General features: G+C 50.5%; 7 protein-coding genes across 7 annotated transcripts; 4 read left to right on the top strand and 3 right to left on the bottom strand.

The window, feature by feature from the left end:
• Positions 1-240: 240 nt before the first annotated feature.
• COCCADRAFT_101405 (uncharacterized protein) lies at positions 241-1,962 on the bottom strand (the record flags this gene model as incomplete). The annotated part of the gene is made up of 4 exons (XM_007716105.1): positions 241-1,457; positions 1,520-1,538; positions 1,624-1,806; positions 1,855-1,962. The coding sequence occupies 4 exons, from the start codon at positions 1,960-1,962 to the stop codon at positions 241-243; spliced, it is 1,527 nt and encodes a 508-aa protein (XP_007714295.1).
• A 653-nt stretch (positions 1,963-2,615) lies between these two features.
• Positions 2,616-6,094, top strand: COCCADRAFT_38484 (uncharacterized protein; the record flags this gene model as incomplete). Its single annotated transcript, XM_007716104.1, has 4 exons — positions 2,616-3,067; positions 3,114-3,572; positions 3,627-4,395; positions 4,517-6,094. 4 exons carry the CDS (start codon positions 2,616-2,618, stop codon positions 6,092-6,094), a joined length of 3,258 nt encoding a protein of 1,085 aa, XP_007714294.1.
• A 242-nt stretch (positions 6,095-6,336) lies between these two features.
• Positions 6,337-6,772, bottom strand: COCCADRAFT_38483 (uncharacterized protein; the record flags this gene model as incomplete). Its single annotated transcript, XM_007716103.1, has 3 exons — positions 6,337-6,400; positions 6,452-6,681; positions 6,740-6,772. The coding sequence occupies 3 exons, from the start codon at positions 6,770-6,772 to the stop codon at positions 6,337-6,339; spliced, it is 327 nt and encodes a 108-aa protein (XP_007714293.1).
• Positions 6,773-6,967: 195 nt separating this feature from the next.
• On the bottom strand, positions 6,968-7,858 carry COCCADRAFT_38482 (uncharacterized protein; the record flags this gene model as incomplete). The annotated part of the gene is made up of 5 exons (XM_007716102.1): positions 6,968-7,134; positions 7,193-7,381; positions 7,437-7,455; positions 7,505-7,640; positions 7,692-7,858. 5 exons carry the CDS (start codon positions 7,856-7,858, stop codon positions 6,968-6,970), a joined length of 678 nt encoding a protein of 225 aa, XP_007714292.1.
• Positions 7,859-8,755: 897 nt separating this feature from the next.
• COCCADRAFT_38481 (uncharacterized protein) lies at positions 8,756-10,715 on the top strand (the record flags this gene model as incomplete). Its single annotated transcript, XM_007716101.1, has 5 exons — positions 8,756-9,045; positions 9,098-9,879; positions 9,933-10,192; positions 10,248-10,479; positions 10,549-10,715. 5 exons carry the CDS (start codon positions 8,756-8,758, stop codon positions 10,713-10,715), a joined length of 1,731 nt encoding a protein of 576 aa, XP_007714291.1.
• A 589-nt stretch (positions 10,716-11,304) lies between these two features.
• COCCADRAFT_101407 (uncharacterized protein) lies at positions 11,305-13,295 on the top strand (the record flags this gene model as incomplete). The annotated part of the gene is made up of 8 exons (XM_007716100.1): positions 11,305-11,401; positions 11,451-12,060; positions 12,121-12,257; positions 12,325-12,455; positions 12,533-12,593; positions 12,649-12,797; positions 13,010-13,126; positions 13,245-13,295. 8 exons carry the CDS (start codon positions 11,305-11,307, stop codon positions 13,293-13,295), a joined length of 1,353 nt encoding a protein of 450 aa, XP_007714290.1.
• Positions 13,296-16,836: 3,541 nt separating this feature from the next.
• On the top strand, positions 16,837-18,468 carry COCCADRAFT_6689 (uncharacterized protein; the record flags this gene model as incomplete). The annotated part of the gene is made up of 2 exons (XM_007716094.1): positions 16,837-17,179; positions 17,231-18,468. The coding sequence occupies 2 exons, from the start codon at positions 16,837-16,839 to the stop codon at positions 18,466-18,468; spliced, it is 1,581 nt and encodes a 526-aa protein (XP_007714284.1).
• Positions 18,469-19,100: the final 632 nt, after the last annotated feature.

The raw sequence follows: 19,100 nt of genomic DNA, 5'->3' as shown, positions 1-19,100 counted from the left end.
TACCAAGGAAAGAACGCCCGCTAGAGTAGGCAGCCCCCACCAAACGCCTCGTCAAACAAATGACGACACAATGACATTTTCTTGGTCACGACGTCTTTGGAATCACTGTTTTCGTCCTTCAGAATTGCTTCCCCGTGACAACCAACTCGAAGAGGTGTCATTCTTTGTGTAACTGGGCCTCTGCTCTCACCACAATCTTTGCGGAGGGATATCGTCTTGTGTCTTGTTTGCAATACTAGTCTACGAACGCATATGTACACGGCACCCATCTCCCGAAGCAACCACCAACGTTAGAACCTGCTTTTCCTTTCCAGTTGCCACAATAGCTTCATCTTGTGGGACAGTCAAGAAAGGAAACTTTTGCACTAGTCTCGCTACAGTGTATCCCGCTTCTAGGAGGGCAAACTCTTGGCCTAGGCATACTCGAGGCCCACCGTTAAAGGGCAAGTATCCGTAACCTACATCGCGCAACAACCGTCCATCTTCCCACCTCTCAGGGCGGAACTCGAGGGCATCTTCCCCATAGATATCCGTGCGACGATGCATGGCGTATACGCAATAACCGACGGCTTCGCCTTTTCTCACTAATATTGGGGACTTTCCATCCGGACCTCCTCCGACAGGCAGCGTTGTTGTTTTAAGTGCTGCACGCGAGTTAACCGGCACAGATGGATAGAGACGAAGAACTTCTTTCAATACCAGGTCAAGGTATCTCATCTTCTTCAGGTCTGCCCGAGTTGGCTGAGGCGCATGCTCTCCAAGGCCTACTACTTCCTCTATCTCTGTTCGTAATCTTTTCAAAACCTGAGGATGTCGAGCTAGTAAGCGCAAAGTCCAAGTGAGGCAGCATGCGGTAGTATCCCTGCCCGCAAGGAGTACATTGAGACACTGATCGCGGAGTTCCTTCTTGTTCCGGGTTTCTTGGATAAGAGCATCAATGAACACGTAATTCTTCGAGTCCTCGTCTTCCGTCTCTTTGGATTTCGGCTTCTCAGCATCATCCAGTGCGGTCTGAATTGCATCGTCAACAAAGCGGTGTGAAGTCTTACAAGCCCGCCAGAACTCTGGCGTATTGGCAAGCCAGTACAAATCTCCCAACCGGCCACGATGCGATAGGTAATCCTGACCCAAGTTAAAAGCCGCCGCGAACTCAGACTCTTTTCCAGCGATATCGCTGCTTTGTAAAGAGCTCAGCGTCTTGCCAAAGAGAAGAAATGTCGTCGTATCAAAAGTCAAACGGAAGAACAGCGGTTGCAAATTGACTATGCTATCGGGAGAGATCTGATCGACGAGACTCTCGACCGACTTCTTCATCTCCTCAAAATTCTGGTAGCGATTCGAAGTGAACTGAGGTCGTAGAAGTGCACGAGAATGCCTCCATGCTGCACCATCCTGGGTGAAGATACCGCTTCCCATCAACGGAGCAAAATGCTTAGGTCGGAGCCCAAGACTGAAATCTTCCATGGGCGGTCAGTCCTTTCCATCATCTCAGGGAAGCAAGGCCTACAAACCTTCAAACTGTGTCGAAAGAATTTCTTCTATGTTGCGTGGCTCCACTGTATTAATGCCACGATTTCCGACTGTTCTCGTTAGTGCTAGTTGCAATGATAGCGCCCATAGAACCTTACGCAACTGCTGCTCATGAGTAGGACCACTGGAATCCACTACATCCAAGAAAAATTGTAGAATAGTCTGGGATCTCGCGTGTTGTCCTGCTTTGAGGAGTAGATCTAAGCCTTGCGGCCATTTTGCTGCCCACCTCCGTGGTGCTTTGCATCCCATTTGTGCCGCATATTGGTCTTCTTCCTCTTAAATGTCAGTAGCCCAACAGATAATCTCTCTGGGCACACATACTTTACGTTGGATCTGACGACGCCAGATCCTGTATCCCCAAAAGGGAAGAACAATGAAGAGTAAGGCTATGAGTTTGTTGCCTGTAAAGTTCATGTCCAAGGTACTCATAGCTGTGATTCCGCCTTTAGTTCAAATATAGCGAAATTAGAAGAAATCTCGCAGTTGCAGAATGTAGGTATAAGGACGTCAACAAAATACTTCTATAGTTGGCATTTCGCCCCCCAGATTGAAGTGGGCGGCACAGTCGTTTTGCCTTCCCTTATCGGCACACAGGATCGAAAAGTGTGGCAGGTTGAGGGCCATGGCTTGCGGGGCTGAACCCATTAACGGACCAGTCAAATGATTTTGGCTGAACCATCGCTAACGTACTCGGGTTACGGTTGGCCCGCGACGCGCCTTCGGTCTGCTGAGCCTATTCCAATGTTACATCCGTGTTTCTTAACCCCCCCCCATGACGGCTACCGGCTGAATGCATAGCGATCCAAGGCCATGGAGGTATTCGCTCGCATGCATACCTGCGAAGGCAGCCGCCTTTTGCTCTCTTGGCCAGCGCAATACCACTCCTACGGCGGCCGTTCGATTACCTTAGAAAAGATTGTTCTGCTTCATTTCACAGTGCTTGTCTATGCAGTGCAAACATTCTCGATCTGCTTTCTAACCACATTGTATTACGTACTCTATGTCAAAACTCTGCATAGCCTTCCCACGAGCAGCCTCGCAAACCTTTGTCGCCTGGAAACTGGCTCGAGATAGCGTGAAATATGGCTGATCCGATTTCACTGGTGGCTGCGGGTGTAGGAATCGGTGATGTCGCATTTCGGCTCATCGACTATCTTAAAGACATCAAAGCAGCCGCCAAGACTATGGATGAAGACATTGAAGGATTGATCAACGAGGTCGAAGGTCTTCAAAAGGTTCATGGTCACCTTGAGAAGGAATATCTCAAGAATATGACGAATGCCGAAATGGGAGACGAAGAGAGGAGCCTTTGGACAAGCACAGGACAAACTCTCAAGAACGGGCAGAAGCTTACAAAGAAGCTTGAAGAATCGGTACAATCTATCTACGGCAATCATAAGCTAGTCACTGGAAGGTTGGATGGTTGGGACAAAGCGCGTAAAAAGAGAAGCAAAGACAGCATGATTTCTGGACTTCGAGACCAAATCAACACATATCAGGGAGCCTTGCAAATGTTGCTTGGGTTCATTTCCATGTAAGTGAATCAGTCATCTCAACTGCTTCTATTGACCGATAGGCAGGCAGTCCACTCGTGAAAGTCGCAAGGATCAGAACGCCCAGCTCGACAAACTGGTAGCCGATTTCCAAGAACTGAAGAGTCGAATGGAACAAGCGCAGCACACATCGTTACCCTTATATGAAACCGTGACTACTACAACGGCCTATCGCGATTTCAACATGGAATCCGTGTCAGTCGTGAACCAGCTCGGTATTGCAATCGATAATATTGCGCACAATTCAGCCTCCGACGCCTCGGTGACCAACGAACATTTTGATATTCCGAAGCCTGTCGACCCATTTTATACTGGTCGTGAAGACTACGCAAAACGCTTGCGCAGCTGGATGTTACCGAGTCATTCTCGGAAGCAACGCGGTACATCGGCTGTCAAGGCAGAACAAAAACGTTTCATTGTGTATGGGCTTGGAGGTGCGGGGAAGACGCAGTTCTGCTCCAAGTTTGCTGAAGACAATCGCCAATAGTTAGTATAACATGGCTCCAAATTTATGCAACGCTACTGATGGGTCACTTCTAGCTTCTGGGGAGTCTTTTGGGTAGATGGTAGCAGCCGGTCGCGGTTGAAACAGACCTTCTCTCAGAATGTGTCAAAAATTGGAAAAGTCGATCTCAACGAAAACGCTGCACTACATTGGCTATCAAACCTAAGTCTTCCTTGGCTTCTTATCATCGACAATGCTGATGACCCTGACCTCAAGCTTGCGGACTATTTTCCACGAGGCAATCGAGGTCACGTTCTCGTCACAACCCGCGACCCTGGGAAGAAGATGTATGGTACTGCTGGTGATCGATTTTTTGAATTCCAAGGACTGAGTACCAGCGATGCAAGCAGTCTACTGCTGAAAGCAGCCGGTCAGTCGGAACCATGGGACACGGTCGTGTCCAGCATTGCTTTAAAGATCGCGAAAGCCCTTGGCTATCTTGCATTGGCAATCACGCACGCGGGTAGAGCCATCCGCGAGGAGTATTGTAAGTTGAGCGAGTATCTACAATACTATGAGCGCCAATGGGAAGCGACGAGACAAGCCAGACTTCCAGTGAGAGACAAGGATGCGGCCGACGAGTTGAGCGTCTTCTCAACTTTCGAGTTGAACCGAGAAGCTATCGAGGACCGAGCGACACGAGCATCTCGAGACGCCCTTCAGTTGCTTGACACATTTGCATTTCTTCACAACCAAGACATTAGATATGACTTTTTGCAACGATCTATCGAGAATGCCAAGGTTGAACATAGGAAGGAAGTCGAGGATAGAATGAATGAACGTCGATCCAAGGCAGCCAAGCCCGTACCCGACTGGTCGACATGGTGCAAAGAAACCGCGTTCCTAGTCCTTACCTACCTCTATCAGAATCGAAGTCCACCTGTTCTACCCAGTGTAGGTCACATTGTCGTTTGCTTCTTTGAAGACATTTGCTAAACCGTTACAGGTCATCCGAGATGGTCGTGATGAGAAGGCGATGAATGAAGATAGACTACGTCTAGCTTTACGGCAGTTGGTTCAATTCTCACTCATAATAAAAGGTCACAACTCCGAAAGCTACTCTATGCACCCCCTTGTACACAAATGGGCGCGTGAGCGGCCTGGCATGAGTATTGCAGCGCAAGGAGTTTGGGCCGAAGCAGCTGCAATGCTACTATCACACTGCATTCTGATCCCACCGCTTGGCAATACAGAAGAGGAGGAAGAAGTCCGAAAACATATCCTCCCCCATGTCGATCACGTACGCCAATGTCAGCAATCTATAGAGCAACGCATGAGGGACAAGCGCATGGCACGGATGAAACCATGGCCGGTATTCGATGGCGGCTTTGATAGGGGAAAAGCTATAACATATGCTAAGTTCAGTCTGGTTTACATGCAGAATGGACGGTGGGAGGAGGCCAAACGACTCCAAACTGCAGTGAAAGATTTCACGAGCCAAATCCTAGGCATGAAGCACCCTGTTACTCGTCGCGCCACCAGGCTACTGGCCATGACCTTGTTTAACCTTGGCCAAAGTGAGGATTCAGCTAAGCTGGAAAAAGAAGTCTTGGACGCTTGTGTGCTTTTCTTGGGCGTCGATCACCAGGAGACACTGGTAGCGAAATTCACTCTTGGAAAGGCGCTCTTCTTACAAGGCAAATTTAGCCAGGCCAAAATTCTCCAAGAAGAGGCGGTCGAGGGGCTCACTAGGCTGATCGGTCTGGACCACGAAGATACTCTCGATGCAATTGACTGGCTTGGCCAGACTTTACTCATGTTCTACACCAAAGAACATGTGACTCGTGCCCGTCAACTGTTTGTCACCGCATCAGAAGGCATGGAGATGTTGCATGGAGATGAACATACACGTACACTTGAAGCGCGGGAGCACCTTTGCAGTTCTGCCATTCGGACGGGGGAGAAAAGCCATTTGGATGAAGCGCATGCAATGATGATAAAAATTCTGGAGATCCGAAAAGAAAAACTGGGCAAGGAGCATGCTTACACACTACTTGCGATGGTAAACCTCGCTCTCGTAAAATGCGCGATGGGCATGCTACACGAGGCAGAAGTACTCCTCCTGTATGGCTTACCTATCGCTGCACGCAATCTAGGCGAAGGTCACATCGCCTATCTCTGGGGCCGTTATCACCTGGGCCGAGTGTGGGTGCTTCAGGAAAGATGGGAGGAGGCGGTAGCCTACCTACTTGATGTCACAGAGAGACAGCGCTACACGTTACAAGGAAGAGGCGAGTTTCATCCTGATAGAATTGGCGGCCTGATTGAGCTATCAACAGCATACAACGCGCTGGGAAAAGTTGAAGAATGCGAGAGGGTGACTGAGGAGGCTTTGGCTGCGTTGGCAAAGATATCGACAACTGAACACCCAGAAGCAAAGAAGCTAAAGGAAAACAGAGATATCTGGAGGCAGCGGAGAGCACAAAGTGTGGAGTGTCTGCCGCGCGCAGATTCAGCACACATCACCGAGGAGCGTGCCGGAACAATTTCTGGATCGATATAGCATAATGTTTAAGGATCAAAATACATATAGCTTTAATACTGTTACTTCTAGCGACGATTTTACTTCAATGTTACCCTCATGTTTATATCCTCTTCTATAGCGACGTCCCAAAAGAGCCCAAGTTCACCAACCTTCCGTAGCCGACCAACTACACACCTATTACTCTGCCTACCATAACATCTATTTACTATTGTAATTACGTTACAGTAGCCTACAGTAATTATAGATTTCAGCAAAGTCGTTTACAAAGATATTTTAACGGTCCCATCATGCTCAGCAACGACTCCGTATCGTGTGGTGGCAAGGCTATGACATGATTAGAGCCAGTCAGTCCAAGTAGATCATAAATTCACATACCTCCAGGCCAGGTTACCGGTACACATATATCTGCATCCTGTTACCAGCTTCTCTAAAGCCTCCACGATATCAGGACGATCTTGATAGGCACGATAGAGCCTTGCAGTGCAGACCTCATATTCCGCCGAGCATTGCGCAAGCAGATCCAGTGCTCGATCCAGTGCTCCTTGGAGACTACCAGTCTCGGCGTAAAGCACGAACAAGATGTTTGAGGACGATGCACCCGCAGCCTGAAACAGTTGTCAGTACTGTGTAGACGAGTATACCGATTGTATGTATGGGCCTTACCAACTCTTTCTGCACAGAGAGCAGATCGTTCATACTAGCGTTTCATCAGCACTCGATCCACATTACCATCAGAACAATCCAAGGACTGACATTGAGGTCACACCATTGCCAGCCTCATATACATCATCCAGTAGCTTCGAATCCTGTACATCTGCGGGCAGTTGTACCTTGCATGCGTAACTGCCAACAATTAGCGACCGTTGCTTTGACAGTAGAGAATCTCCAATCTTAGACTAACAGTAGTGCCGCTGTGGTAATCTTTACAGCGCTGGTAGCCATCCTCAAACGCCAATACTCTTCGAGAGTCGGTAAAGACTGATCGACACGCAGACCTTGCTCATATCCGACCATTTCCAAATAAATACGAATCTCCTTGGCAAGGTTGTGTCGTTCGTCTGTACATTGTCATAATTCAGTTAATATTCTGCTCGGTATTTCGAGGAGTTTGCTTACGCAGCGTCATGTCCTTACGGAGTCTTTGCCAAACATCCCGAGATGTCTCTAAAATCGGTCGAAAGGACGTGTTGACCTTCCTGTATGGTGGCAGGTCTAACAACTCACGTACGAAATGCATGATGTCGTTGCGACATTTCTGGGCGTGCTCGTAATCAGAGTTGAACTCTCCTTCTGCTTCATCAATCTCTGCTTTCCATTAGTTCATGTTTGTCCAAATGTGGGGATTCGAAATGTAGCTCACCATCGTCCCAGATAAACAGCTGTAGACTGTCAGTTGATGTTATAAAAGTAATACGATAGGGTTCTTACCCATGCGCATAGATCAGTACATGTCTCCATGCGCTCAAAATCTGCATACGGCCACCATCCTGCGCCGAAGCGGCCCAAATCTTGCGCTTCGACTTTACGAAGTCCTCGCCGCTTACTTGGGATGCGCTCAATCATCCTAACACGCGGTCAGTATTAGTTGCTACGGCTATCTTTGGTCAAGACATACCACTGAAATCGTTCTCTAATATGCTTGCGGAGGCGTTGGATGTCTGGGTTCAGATCCACTGGCCAGTATTCTTCAGGCATGTACTGCCACAAGTCAGGCAGCACAAGCGATTGGCCTTTGATCTCAGCAATGACATCTCGAGCGCTGATATGAGAATTATGTGCCATGATTGAAGGTCTTTGAATCGTTTGAAAAAAAGATTTACAAGCTGAACAGGGCTCAATGGAGCAGATGCGTATACCGTATATACATCTAACAAGTTGCTCTAGTCAATGTCGCTAGTATATCAATGCTGTCATTACCTTTCCGTATCAGGTACATTACCGTATTGAGCATTCTGATATCGACTAACTTAGCGCGAATGGGTCCGCTGATAAGCTTGTGGATGGTATTGAACACACAAGGGCGATAAGGATAGCTCTTAAGCGGTTAGTCGCAACACGTACTTTCTCTACAACATACTTGTGATGATACTCTTGAAAGAATGGAGTATCTAGTCAAGATACTGCAATGTTTATCACATAAGTTCTAAACTGTTCTTGGTCGCTGTTGTTGTTATTGTTGCTTTACTACAGTTAAATGCGTGTATGCTAATTGGCTACGTGGTACGTATTTACTGGCCGTTCTTCAATGGTTTTCCCCTCGCTTGAAAGTCCTTTACCACCCAATTGTCCAATCAACTTCTGTTCCACAATCTTCTCTTCTGCGAATCGAAAACCAGTATTTAGCTTAGCCACTTTTGATCAGTAATGTTTATGCTGCATACCAGCCTCGAATTGCCTCTTACGGTAACAGGTGAGATCCACGCTAAGGCTGATCTGCAGCTGATCATTGATTACACATTAACCGGACTCCTTCAAGTTGTAGTCGTCCCAAAAGTTTATCGTATGATTGTTGGTTCTGAATTGTATGTTGTTCAAGGGATGCTTGCTGCATGACCACGGTACGTCCTGGTCATATATTCGAGCGTTCCAACCGCCTCGATCTCGACAACATTCTTATCCGCAACATCGTTGCGAAGGGATAACCTTTTGATCATCTTCGCACGAGGTAGATGATCCATCATGTCCACAAATTCGCTTCCATGGTGGCTTTTGGCGCCGGCAGCGATCATTGTAGTGGGCTACTTGGTCTATCAAGCTGTCATGCCAACCCCACTACCTGGCATTCCATACAAGACAATCAGCGCGAGCAGACTACTTGGAGATCTTCCAGATATGCTCAGATACCTAGCCAAAACCAAACAGACTGTCTCATTTTTCGCTAGCCACTGTGTCGAGCTGAATTTCCCGGTTACGCAGATATTCATCCGACCGTTCAGCAAGCCTTGGGTAATCATTACAGATAGTCGCGAGTAGGTCAACCCAATCAGATATTTTTTGCACACTCATTGACTTCGAGCACAGAGCACAGGACATTCTGACCCGCCGCACTCGGGAGTTCGATCGAGGCGAGATTTTTGGCCACCCGTTTAGGATCGTGGTACCCCACGCGGGAGCTGGACACCGCACTACGAGCCATTGGCGAGGAAGTAGACGACTGATGGCAGACACGATGTCTCCTGGTTTTCTACGGAATGTGGCAGGTCCACACAACCACTCTGATGTAAGATCCCTTATACAGCTGTGGAAAGCGAAGGGAGCTGCTGCTGAGGGTCGACCTTTCGACATAGCCTCAGACCTGGAGGAGGTTATGAATGACAGCATCTTCGCCGTTTCATTTGGTGTCTCTCGTGGTGGTATAGACGCCAAACTGGAAGCACTATCCTCCCCGCCTATGAAAGAGATCATATACGACCACGAAGTCATTGTCTTCCCACCAACCAAACGTTCTGCTGTGTATGAAGACATCGGAAAAGTCTTGGGTAGCCCGGAGATTGCACTGAAGTCTCCCTTTGGTGCGTGGCATCTCGCATTTGCACTAAGATTTTACCCCAAACTTCGACAAGCTGTCAAGCGCAAGGACCGCTTCATACAGCAGATGCTTGACGAGGCATGGGAAAAGTTCAACCGACCTACAAGCTCTGAGACCGATGTCAAATCGGCGGCCGAATTCTTGATTGCTCGCGAAGTTGCACAGTCCAGGAAAAGTGGTAGGAAGACACAATATGATAGTCCGATGGTGAAGGACGAGCTCTTCCTGTTCCTGTTCGCCGGCTTCGACACAGGACCTACAACAGTAAAATGGGGTACTTCCTTTGCATGGTCGTGAGTGGAAGATTTTTGGACTGACTACTCTCAGGCTTTAAATTTTTGACTAGACATCAAGAAGTCCAAGCTAAGCTAAGAGATGCCCTGCGTGAATCTTTGAAGGATGTTTGTGTGCAAGGTGAGCTGCCAACACTCGATGCTATACACAATACCAAGATACCTTATCTGGATGCATTTTTGGAGGAGATGACACGATTGTCTCATACCTCTTTGTCGAATGGGCGGATCACTACACAAGATGTTGAAGTCCTGGGATATCATATCCCGAAAGGTATTGAGGTATGGTTGATGGTAAGTCGACATTCCCTTATTATTCTCAACAACATCTACTAATACATGTTCACAGAATGTCGGACCAAGTCAGACGGCTCCCCCCTTCGACATCCCAGACAGTAGGCGCAGAAGCGGTAACGAGTCAGAAACACCGAAGTCGCCGTGGACTGAAGCTTGGGACCCGCATAGCCTAGCCGAATTCATGCCTGAGAGGTGGCTTCGCACGAATGAAGACGGTACTTCTGTGTTCGACCCACAAGCAGGTCCAAATCATGCCTTTGGGGTTGGTCCGAGAGGATGCTTCGGTGAGTAGCACTTCCAGACATGGCAGTCGACCTTGTGGACACTTTTACACTCGCTAATATCCCCAAAAGGCCGAAAACTCGCCATGCATACTATGAAGACACTTTTTGTGCTTGTACTCTGGGACTTCGAGCTGCTACCACTGCCTACCGAGTTAGATTCCTTTGCGCCGATAGACTTGCTCACACATCAGCCGCTGATGAATTACGTTCGTCTAAAATCACATCCAATAGGATAACGGCGAGATTTTGGGCGTTTGAGGGTACGTGAAACATGAATATGACAGAGGTATGTGTCACATAACGTGTATGAGTAGAATTACAGAATCAATACAATTTGGAATTCATATAGATATTTCAACATGCGCTACGGTCTACGCCGATGAGTGGTAATTGTAAAAGATTTGGGTTATTAACAGTACTAATAGTATTGATTCGTATTTCATAGATTTGATGCGGGATAAAGACACTACAAGGTGTTGTACAAGATCAGAGATTTAGCACATGTGGAGGCTGTTACAGCTATCTCAATTTATGATGATTAGTCTATAACCTTATAGACATAAAAATCTATTTGTAACTATAATTCACACTGTAGATGACTCCAAATCTTTTCATATCACACCAAGGGCAAGATTCAGCTCATGTAACTGCCGATTGATGTTGCACGCCCGTGACCTTCCCCGCACGTGATTTCGCGAACTCGTGTTTCGCGTCCGATGGGCGGGTGCAAACGACTAACACGATTATTTGGCCTTCAACAAAACTCGCAGTAGTCAAGCACCACGACACCTATGCACCGCACTCGGTAGAAAGACAAGACGTACCATGGATGCGAAATCCAGCTCACACAAGCGGGCGATTTCAAACAGCAAAACGGTGTCGCCGCCTGCAGCGAAGCGCCGACAGCAGTCCACTACCACCAGTGCGTCTGCCGCTGCCCCATACTGGCGTGATCTACTAACATGGATCAGGCAAGGCCATCGCAAATTTCTTTACACCAGCATCGAAGAAAGAGCCAGAAAAAATGGTGTGGCGAGTGATCAAGGATAGCTTGCTTGTTGGGCGCTTCGGTGCAGCAGGCACTACAACGACGCAGGCAGCCACAGCAGGCAAGCGCAGAATAGCGGCTTTTGACCTCGACTCAACACTAATCAAGTCCGCTTCGGGAAAGACGTTCAGTCGCGACGCAAGCGACTGGAAATGGTGGGATAGTAGCGTACCTGGAAGACTCAAGGATCTCCATGCCGATGGCTACCTCATTGCAATCATCAGCAACCAGGGCGGAATCAGCCTAAAGCCAGACCCCAAAACAGTCAAGTCTGATCAAAAGCGCCTGTCCGACTTCAAAACAAAGGTGACGGCAGTGCTCAGCCAGCTCGATCTCCCAATTTCAATATACGCGGCGACTAGCCGGGATCAGTACCGAAAGCCCAGGACGGGCATGTGGGAGGAACTATTGGAAGACCACGACCTAGAAAAACCCGGGGCAGTCGACTTGGACGGATCGGTATTTGTTGGGGATGCCGGCGGTCGTGAGGCTGTGCCTGGGGGAGTTTTGAAGGACCACGCGTGTTCAGACAGGTCCGTACTTCCCAGCCCCACGCCGAGCGTTACTAAATGTGGAGATTGACGGGCGTTCAGAGACTTCGCAGCTAATGTCGGCATACCGTTCCATACGCCAGAGGAGTACTTCCGCCACGAAGAGCCAAGGCCGTTCATACGAACTTTTGATCCAACCGTTTTCGTAAAGGGGCGGGGTGGAGACTCAACATCTGCAAGTAAGTTTGATATTTACCATTGCACTTGTAATATGATCGTCTAATTTGCTGATCTTGATCTTAGTAGCGTTCACGAAAGCGGAATCGCCAGAGATTGTCCTATTCTGTGGCAGTCCCGGTGCTGGCAAATCGTCGTTCTACTGGAAGCATCTGCAACCACTCGGATACGAACGAGTGAACCAAGATATTCTTAAAACTGTACGTTGCTGACTGGCCATTTGCTCTGCACGAGCCGTGCGACGTGTATGCATTTTTGAGTAACTTTGTTGGATCAGCGCGAAAAGTGCGTCAAGTCAGCTACTGGGCTGATCGAAGAGGGTACGAGTGTGGTTATCGGTACATGCATCCGGCACCCCAGACGATCCCCGTTTTACAAGACTAACGGAACCAGATAATACCAATGCCGATCCAAACACTCGAGCCGTGTGGGTTGCATTAGCGCAGAAGCTCAAGGTACCTCTACGATGTGTGCTGTTTACAGCATCGCCTAAGCTATGCGAGCACAACGACACATTTCGAGCGTTGAATGTTGGGCCCGAAGTAAGTTGCATGGCGGCAAATCCTTTCCGCAGCAGCTGGTGTGAACGACTTTTCCAGACTACTCGCAGACTTGTGGAGGAACTATCCTAAAGAGGAAGCTAATGCGTGTGCGCATGAAGAGTCCACCAGTGCTATGAATACCTTTTGTTACTGTCGGAGAGGGTGGTACTTGGTCTAGAGAGGTATCCCTGCTGACGTTCATTTCCACATAGACGAACCGCGAATCTCGCACTATCCTACCCCACGTTGCCTTTAGTGGCTTCGCTTCACGATATCGCGAGCCCAAGCTGGCGGAAGGATTTGTAGACATCATCAAGGTTGATTTTCAGGTACGTTTGATATTCAACTCGATTCAACATGGCATGGGCTTCCTAGTCTATATTGGGGCAGCTGGGGTATTCAGCTATAGAGGAAGACAAGGCAAGGCTGACCAAGACATGGATGCAGTTTGAAGGTTCAGACGAGCAAGGAAGACTGTGGAGCAAATACTGGATCTGATTTGTTGATGGGAATTGTCAAAGCGAACACGACCGAACTGCTACCCCACTCTACCGATATTGGAGATGACGACGCTGGCAGAGGGTTGAAGACATGTCAGCAAGTCGGACGCGTCGCGATTGGACCCGAGGGAAAATAGAGCTCGAGACTGGTTGCTTGAGGGGCCGACATGGATCCCGGCGCGCGTTCGCAGCACTAGTCTATCCTATTTTCTTTTCTACGCCGTTTTACTTTGTGGGAGAGAAGAAAAAAGCCCCTGCGAAGAAATGGAATTGGGTACTTTTTTTTGCCTAGTAACATTTGCTTGTTTCCATGGTTCATGTCAACGGTTTGAAAGGTACGGGATATCTTTTTCCTGTTCGCACGCACAACAATGGGGCTCGAGAGGGCTCCGCCGCGGACAGGGTGGATATGAGCATGAAGATGGGCCTGGTAATCATGCATGATATATACATCATGTATGTAGTTTTGCTTGCACACCGATATCCCGAGTTTTTTTGACAGGATTTGCGGTGGGCGTATACAAGCGTTATCGATAGCAAAAGTACCCATGTTGTGTGGATTCGAGGCGCAGGGCATCGGGGCTCAACATACCGGTGGATTATGCCACGTTAGGCCAAGGAACGCATCCGGTCAACCCAACGGATCAGCGCCACTAGAAAGGTCTGGACATGGACGCTCGGGCAGGCATTCGGAGTGTTTGCGTGCTTTTTTTCCCACTACTCTGCATTTTTTTCTATCAATCAGGGAAATATATGTCATGTGCTGTAAGTATATGTATGCAGCGTATTGCATATGAGGCAAAAAGAAGCAGTGCGAGAGCGACACGTGGTCAAGTCTGTCCTGACGTAAGCCACATTCGATAATTGCAAAGAAATTTCCGGGACCCTCTTGTGCAATATACAGCGTGAGGGTAGGCGAGTAGGAGAGAGAGGCCGTTAAGCCATGCACGCTGAGCGTTGAGCAGGAGTGGATGGATGGGTTTGGCGCAAACGGTATTGTCCCGCCCGCGTCTGCATGCTCTCCGTGCCGTCTGGTCTGGCCAGCGACCAGGCAAGAGAAAAGGCCATCAAGCGAGCGGGGCGGCTGCCGACTTCAGACCGGGACCGACACTACGCGGACTTGTTTTCGCCCTTGTCGTCATGATGCGATGACCCAGGAGCCTGTCACCGTGTTGCCGGCATAACAGAAGAGGAATAGCGATTGGAAGCTCCATATTTCCGTAAACTTCTTCTCTTTCATGTGTTGGAGTGGTCGGCTACTTCGACGCGGCAGAGGACAAATTAGAGTAGGCCCGCACAAAAAATTTTCCCCTCCCTTCGGGCAAAAGCTTGTACTAGAGTAAGGTAGTGAGCGGTATCCGGGGTATGGACAAGGGCGAGGCGAAAAGGTTGATGACGTTGCCGAAACCTTGGAAAGAAGCACACACCGGGGAACCATAGCCTGGGGGTAAGGGGAGAGGAATGCTGGCGGTGAGGTATGAGGCTTGCACGCACGCACGCGTAAACAAGGGGCGGTTGAAAGCAAGGCGCCGGGGAGCAGGAAAAGATGCTTAGCGCGACAGGGGACTGGCGCCAATCATGAGTGGGTCAACGGTCTAGCGCGCACAAAAGTGCTCCCCAATTTGGCGTAGGAGCATGGTCGGATGCTGGTTTTTTTCTGCCGCTGGGCTCCAAGGCTGTCCCCAACCTCGCCTGGTGTCCCTGTAGGGCGTCTTTAGGACTTTGTCAGGTACAGACCGCCTACACCATGTTATTTGAGGCTCGTATCGTATCATGGTCAATGGTAATCGACTAGTTGACTCGTGAGAGGGGATAAGGATAAGAGACGTTGTTTTGAAACACGAGGGCGAGTGTTGTAAGAGTGGCGCGATAACTTTGTTTTTGAGTAGATGGCAAGGCTCAGACGGCAGTTCAATGTTTGTGTGTTAGTAACTCCACCACCCAAGACCCCTTGCTACGCTTCAGGAGTGGGCCAATCAATGCGTGGGTGGGAGACGGGACAGATGAAAAAAAAGAAAGCACGAGTGGGCGCAAAAAGATGAAGACGTGTGTGGATGTCATCACAGCTGCAGAGACGGCAAAGGGAGGAGCCAGTGCAAGTCCGAGGGCGGCAAAAGCAAAAGCAATTGCAGCATGGGGGTTGGCAAAAGGGCTACTGTGATCTAGTGCAAGCGGGTGAGTGTTGGTGCACTGCCCCGATAGACGAGTCTGTCAAGTGGCCGTCATGGTTGCGCTCACAGCAGTCGAGTGGTAGTGGGTGTTGCACGGCACCAGCGCAAGTACTGTGTAGAGTAAGTAGAGCAGCGCGCACAGGACGGCAGGGCACACAGACACAGCACAGGACAGCACAGGAGTGCACTTTGCAGGGTGTGGCCTGGGCATGTGCATCTGCCCAACACCAGGCCACGGGTGCAAGGGCGGGCGTGGAGTGGTCGAGGATGGATGGGGACGAGGAGGTGTGCTTGAGCGGATGTTCCTGCATGTCTTACTCAGAAGCTTGGCTGGGATGAGAAGGGTTGAGAGCTGAGGGCGGTGCCTGGGGCCAGGGGATGGGATGGGATGCGACTACGCAGTACGTACTATGCAACAAGTGAGGTGGGCGTGGGTGGGTGGGCGTCACGGTCTTGTGTACCGAAGCGGACGGCGCCCTTGTCGTCGAAACCGGCGTGGCTTTCACAGCTGCCGGCGCCGGCTAACCCGACCGTGTCTAGCCAGTCTTCGGGGCGACGGTTTCTCGCTGGCCTTGGCGCGTGCAGTGCTGTGAAAGTGAAAGTGCAAGTGAAAGGAGCCTGCACGGGTCGTCACTGCCCATGTCCATGTCCATGTCCATGCCCATGCTCCTGCCCATCCATGCCCATGCTCCTGCCCTGCCCACTGCCCTGCCCACTGCCCACACGCACAAAGCCGCCTGTATATCCCATCCCACGCCTGCCACTATTGCCCACTGCCCACTGCCCACTGCCCACTGCCCACTGCCCGTCTCCCCTCGCTCTCCTGTTCGTCCACGCCACTCTGCCAACTCCTCTCAACCACTCGAACAACAATTCACCACCACCACAAAACATCCACCGCCATCAGCCCACAATATATACACAGACCGGATCCCATCGCCCCAGCCCCCATCTGTTGTCTGCGACTGACGATTGTTGCTGCATCGAGCATCGCCTCTGCACCTCGGTACGTACGTTGGACCTATCCCAGCCCTGCGCACTCACGTGCTGGCCGCTTTGGGAGCCGCTTGCCCACCCGCACGCGCTGACTTTGTCGCTGCAGCATCACCACGCCTAGGCTGTACATACGTGGTCGGCTTCGTGGCACCCTCCCAGGCTCTCTCCAAACACTGCTCGACCGCCTCTCCACCTCCCCCAACCCCAAGCCTGCCCATTGACTGTGTTGTGCTGGCCGCTCACTGCCCGCCCACAGTCTCGGTCGCTTGTCTCTTTTAAGCTGGGGATGGGATCCCAGCATCCGGCGCGCAAATTCCACATCACGCCCCGACCGCCAACCCAAACTGCCGCTCCTACCATCCTCCCACCGCCATGATGCACGACCTTAAGCCGCTCGTCTTCCCTCACATGCCCGCCGCCGTTCGCAAATCCTCAAAGGGCTCATTAACCATGTACGAAGACCAAACTCTGTCCGTTTGTTCCAATGCAGACTCTGGCTTCTACTCTGCATCAGAGTGCTCGACGCCGCCCACGCCAAGCCAGTACATCCGTGGTCACTTCCGCTTTCCCAGCTCGGCTTCGTCATTGTCGTCGAGCCCGCCAACCTACGACCCGGCCGACGCTCCCAATGGCTCAGGAAAGCTGCCCAAACTAACAGAGGAACCCTTTGAGCGCGAGTACGACTTCGTTAACCATGAAGTCTACCGCTGCTCTTGTGAGTTTGACTTGCAAACGTGTTGCCTTTGCGGTGCTGATCCAAACTCAGGCGACACCCAAGGTTCCTATGGTCATGCACAGCACTGCAGGATATCTAGGGCATACGACCCCCAGGACGAGTACTTCACCACTGCCGACTCTGGACTACAATCGGCAAAGCGAAGACGGTCATTGGAAGCCTCTGCACACAGCATTGCTGGCAAGATTGAGAGGCGCTTCCCTTCTCTGTCGCGCAGAGTGCGCGACCGCACCTCGAACCTCAGCAGGGTATCGCGCAGCACAACGCCCTCACGAGTACCCTCGACACGCTCCTCGTCGCTCGCTGGCTCCCTCTACCAGGCGTCGACTGTCGATCTCGCAACCGAATACTCGCCGCCCACCTCCAACCCTGCTTTGATCAGCAGGGAGCAAGTAAACGAGGATGTTCCTACGCCACTCGCCATCGACGTTGATAGGGCCAATGCCATGGACATTGACTTTGATCCCGAGGAAGTAGAACGAGAGCGATATGCCGCTACGCCACTCTTACCGCCCATGCTGGTACACTCTCGGACCGAAGACGTGCCGGCTTCATCGCCTTTACAGTCACCAGCAGTTGCTGACGCGACTCAGTCAGTGGGTCTGGCTTATGCTCCCACCCCTCCAACGCGCACCTACCCTACTCCCCCTCTGTCCTCGAAGCCCTCCTACGCCTCTATGCGAGGACCAAATGCAGGGTTTGCTGTGTCATCGGCCGACATTCCTCCCCTGATGCTCGCTAGCCCTGACGACAGATGGGCCAACATCTTGGGCCACGCCAACTTCACCATCCTCCCTGAGCCATACATTCCCGAAGTGTGCGACTCTGCATCTATCGAAGAGCACCTAGCCGAGTGGGCCCAAGCGCGGCGCAATTATGCAAAGCACCAAGTGCGCACCGCCGAACATTATGGAGTGACATCGAAGCACTATCTTCTCACCGAACAAAAATGGGCTGAAATCGACGCCGAATGGAAAAGTAACCATGACATGGCCAAGGCGCATGCGGCTGCCCTTGGCGAAGAGCTTGCGCCATACTCTCCCACGGAGCCAGGGCCCCTCAGTAAGATGCCAACGCTCCACGACCCGAAGAGCGAGGGTAAATTCCCCAATCTCGGTGACGAGGACATTGTCGGTCCCATGCAACAAGCCGCCGCACTAATTCCGACCAACCCCTCGCGTAAGCGCGCGTTTTTCAGGTTCCTCAGCGACCTGCGGTTCCCTAGTTCGTTCCTAGGCCGTTCCTCGAATGGCACCCGAGGATATTAGAACGATAATGCGACAGAGGACAACACCACCCTCTCTGTCGTCATCGGGCGCGATCAACTTTTTCTGTTTGATCGCGTGCGACTGTACATTACTGGCCCTCTTTGCGCCTGATACGCGCAACGAGGGTCGATTTACGAAAGTACGAGTGAATGACCCAAAACATATTGGCGCTTTTTTATTTTGCGCCACGACGACACGACTCATCAGAGCGACGAATTTCCTTTGTTTGAACAATTATTAGAGGCGTACTGCGCTCTCCCTTCAATGGGGCGGTTTTTTGTGTTTGTTTGTTGGGCGGGTTGGGAAAGAAAAAGCGATGCATGCGTCTGCATTGGGCGAAAAGCGAGCATCGTCATCACGCTGTGTGCTCCACGCAGCGATGGCTCTTCAGCTAATTTCATTGTTCATCTAATTGTTTTCCCTTTGTGCTCACCTGCGGAGCACAATTGCTGTCTGTTTCGGCGGCTACACCTTTGACTCGTCCCTCTCCTGGGGGGACTCGAGTCGAGAGGGCAAGCGCAGTCGCGGGTCTTTGTTACCCTTTTTGGTAGGAGGGAAAAAAAGTAATGGGGACTTGTTGGGCACATATATTCCAATCAGTATTGATAAGTTCTAATAGACCCATTGGGGAG

This window comes from Bipolaris zeicola (genome assembly GCF_000523435.1).
Source record: "Bipolaris zeicola 26-R-13 unplaced genomic scaffold scaffold_127, whole genome shotgun sequence".
NCBI lineage: Eukaryota > Fungi > Ascomycota > Dothideomycetes > Pleosporales > Pleosporaceae > Bipolaris > Bipolaris zeicola.
The sequence above is the reverse complement of the archived record's forward strand: the minus strand, read 5'-3'. Positions and strand labels throughout refer to the sequence as shown.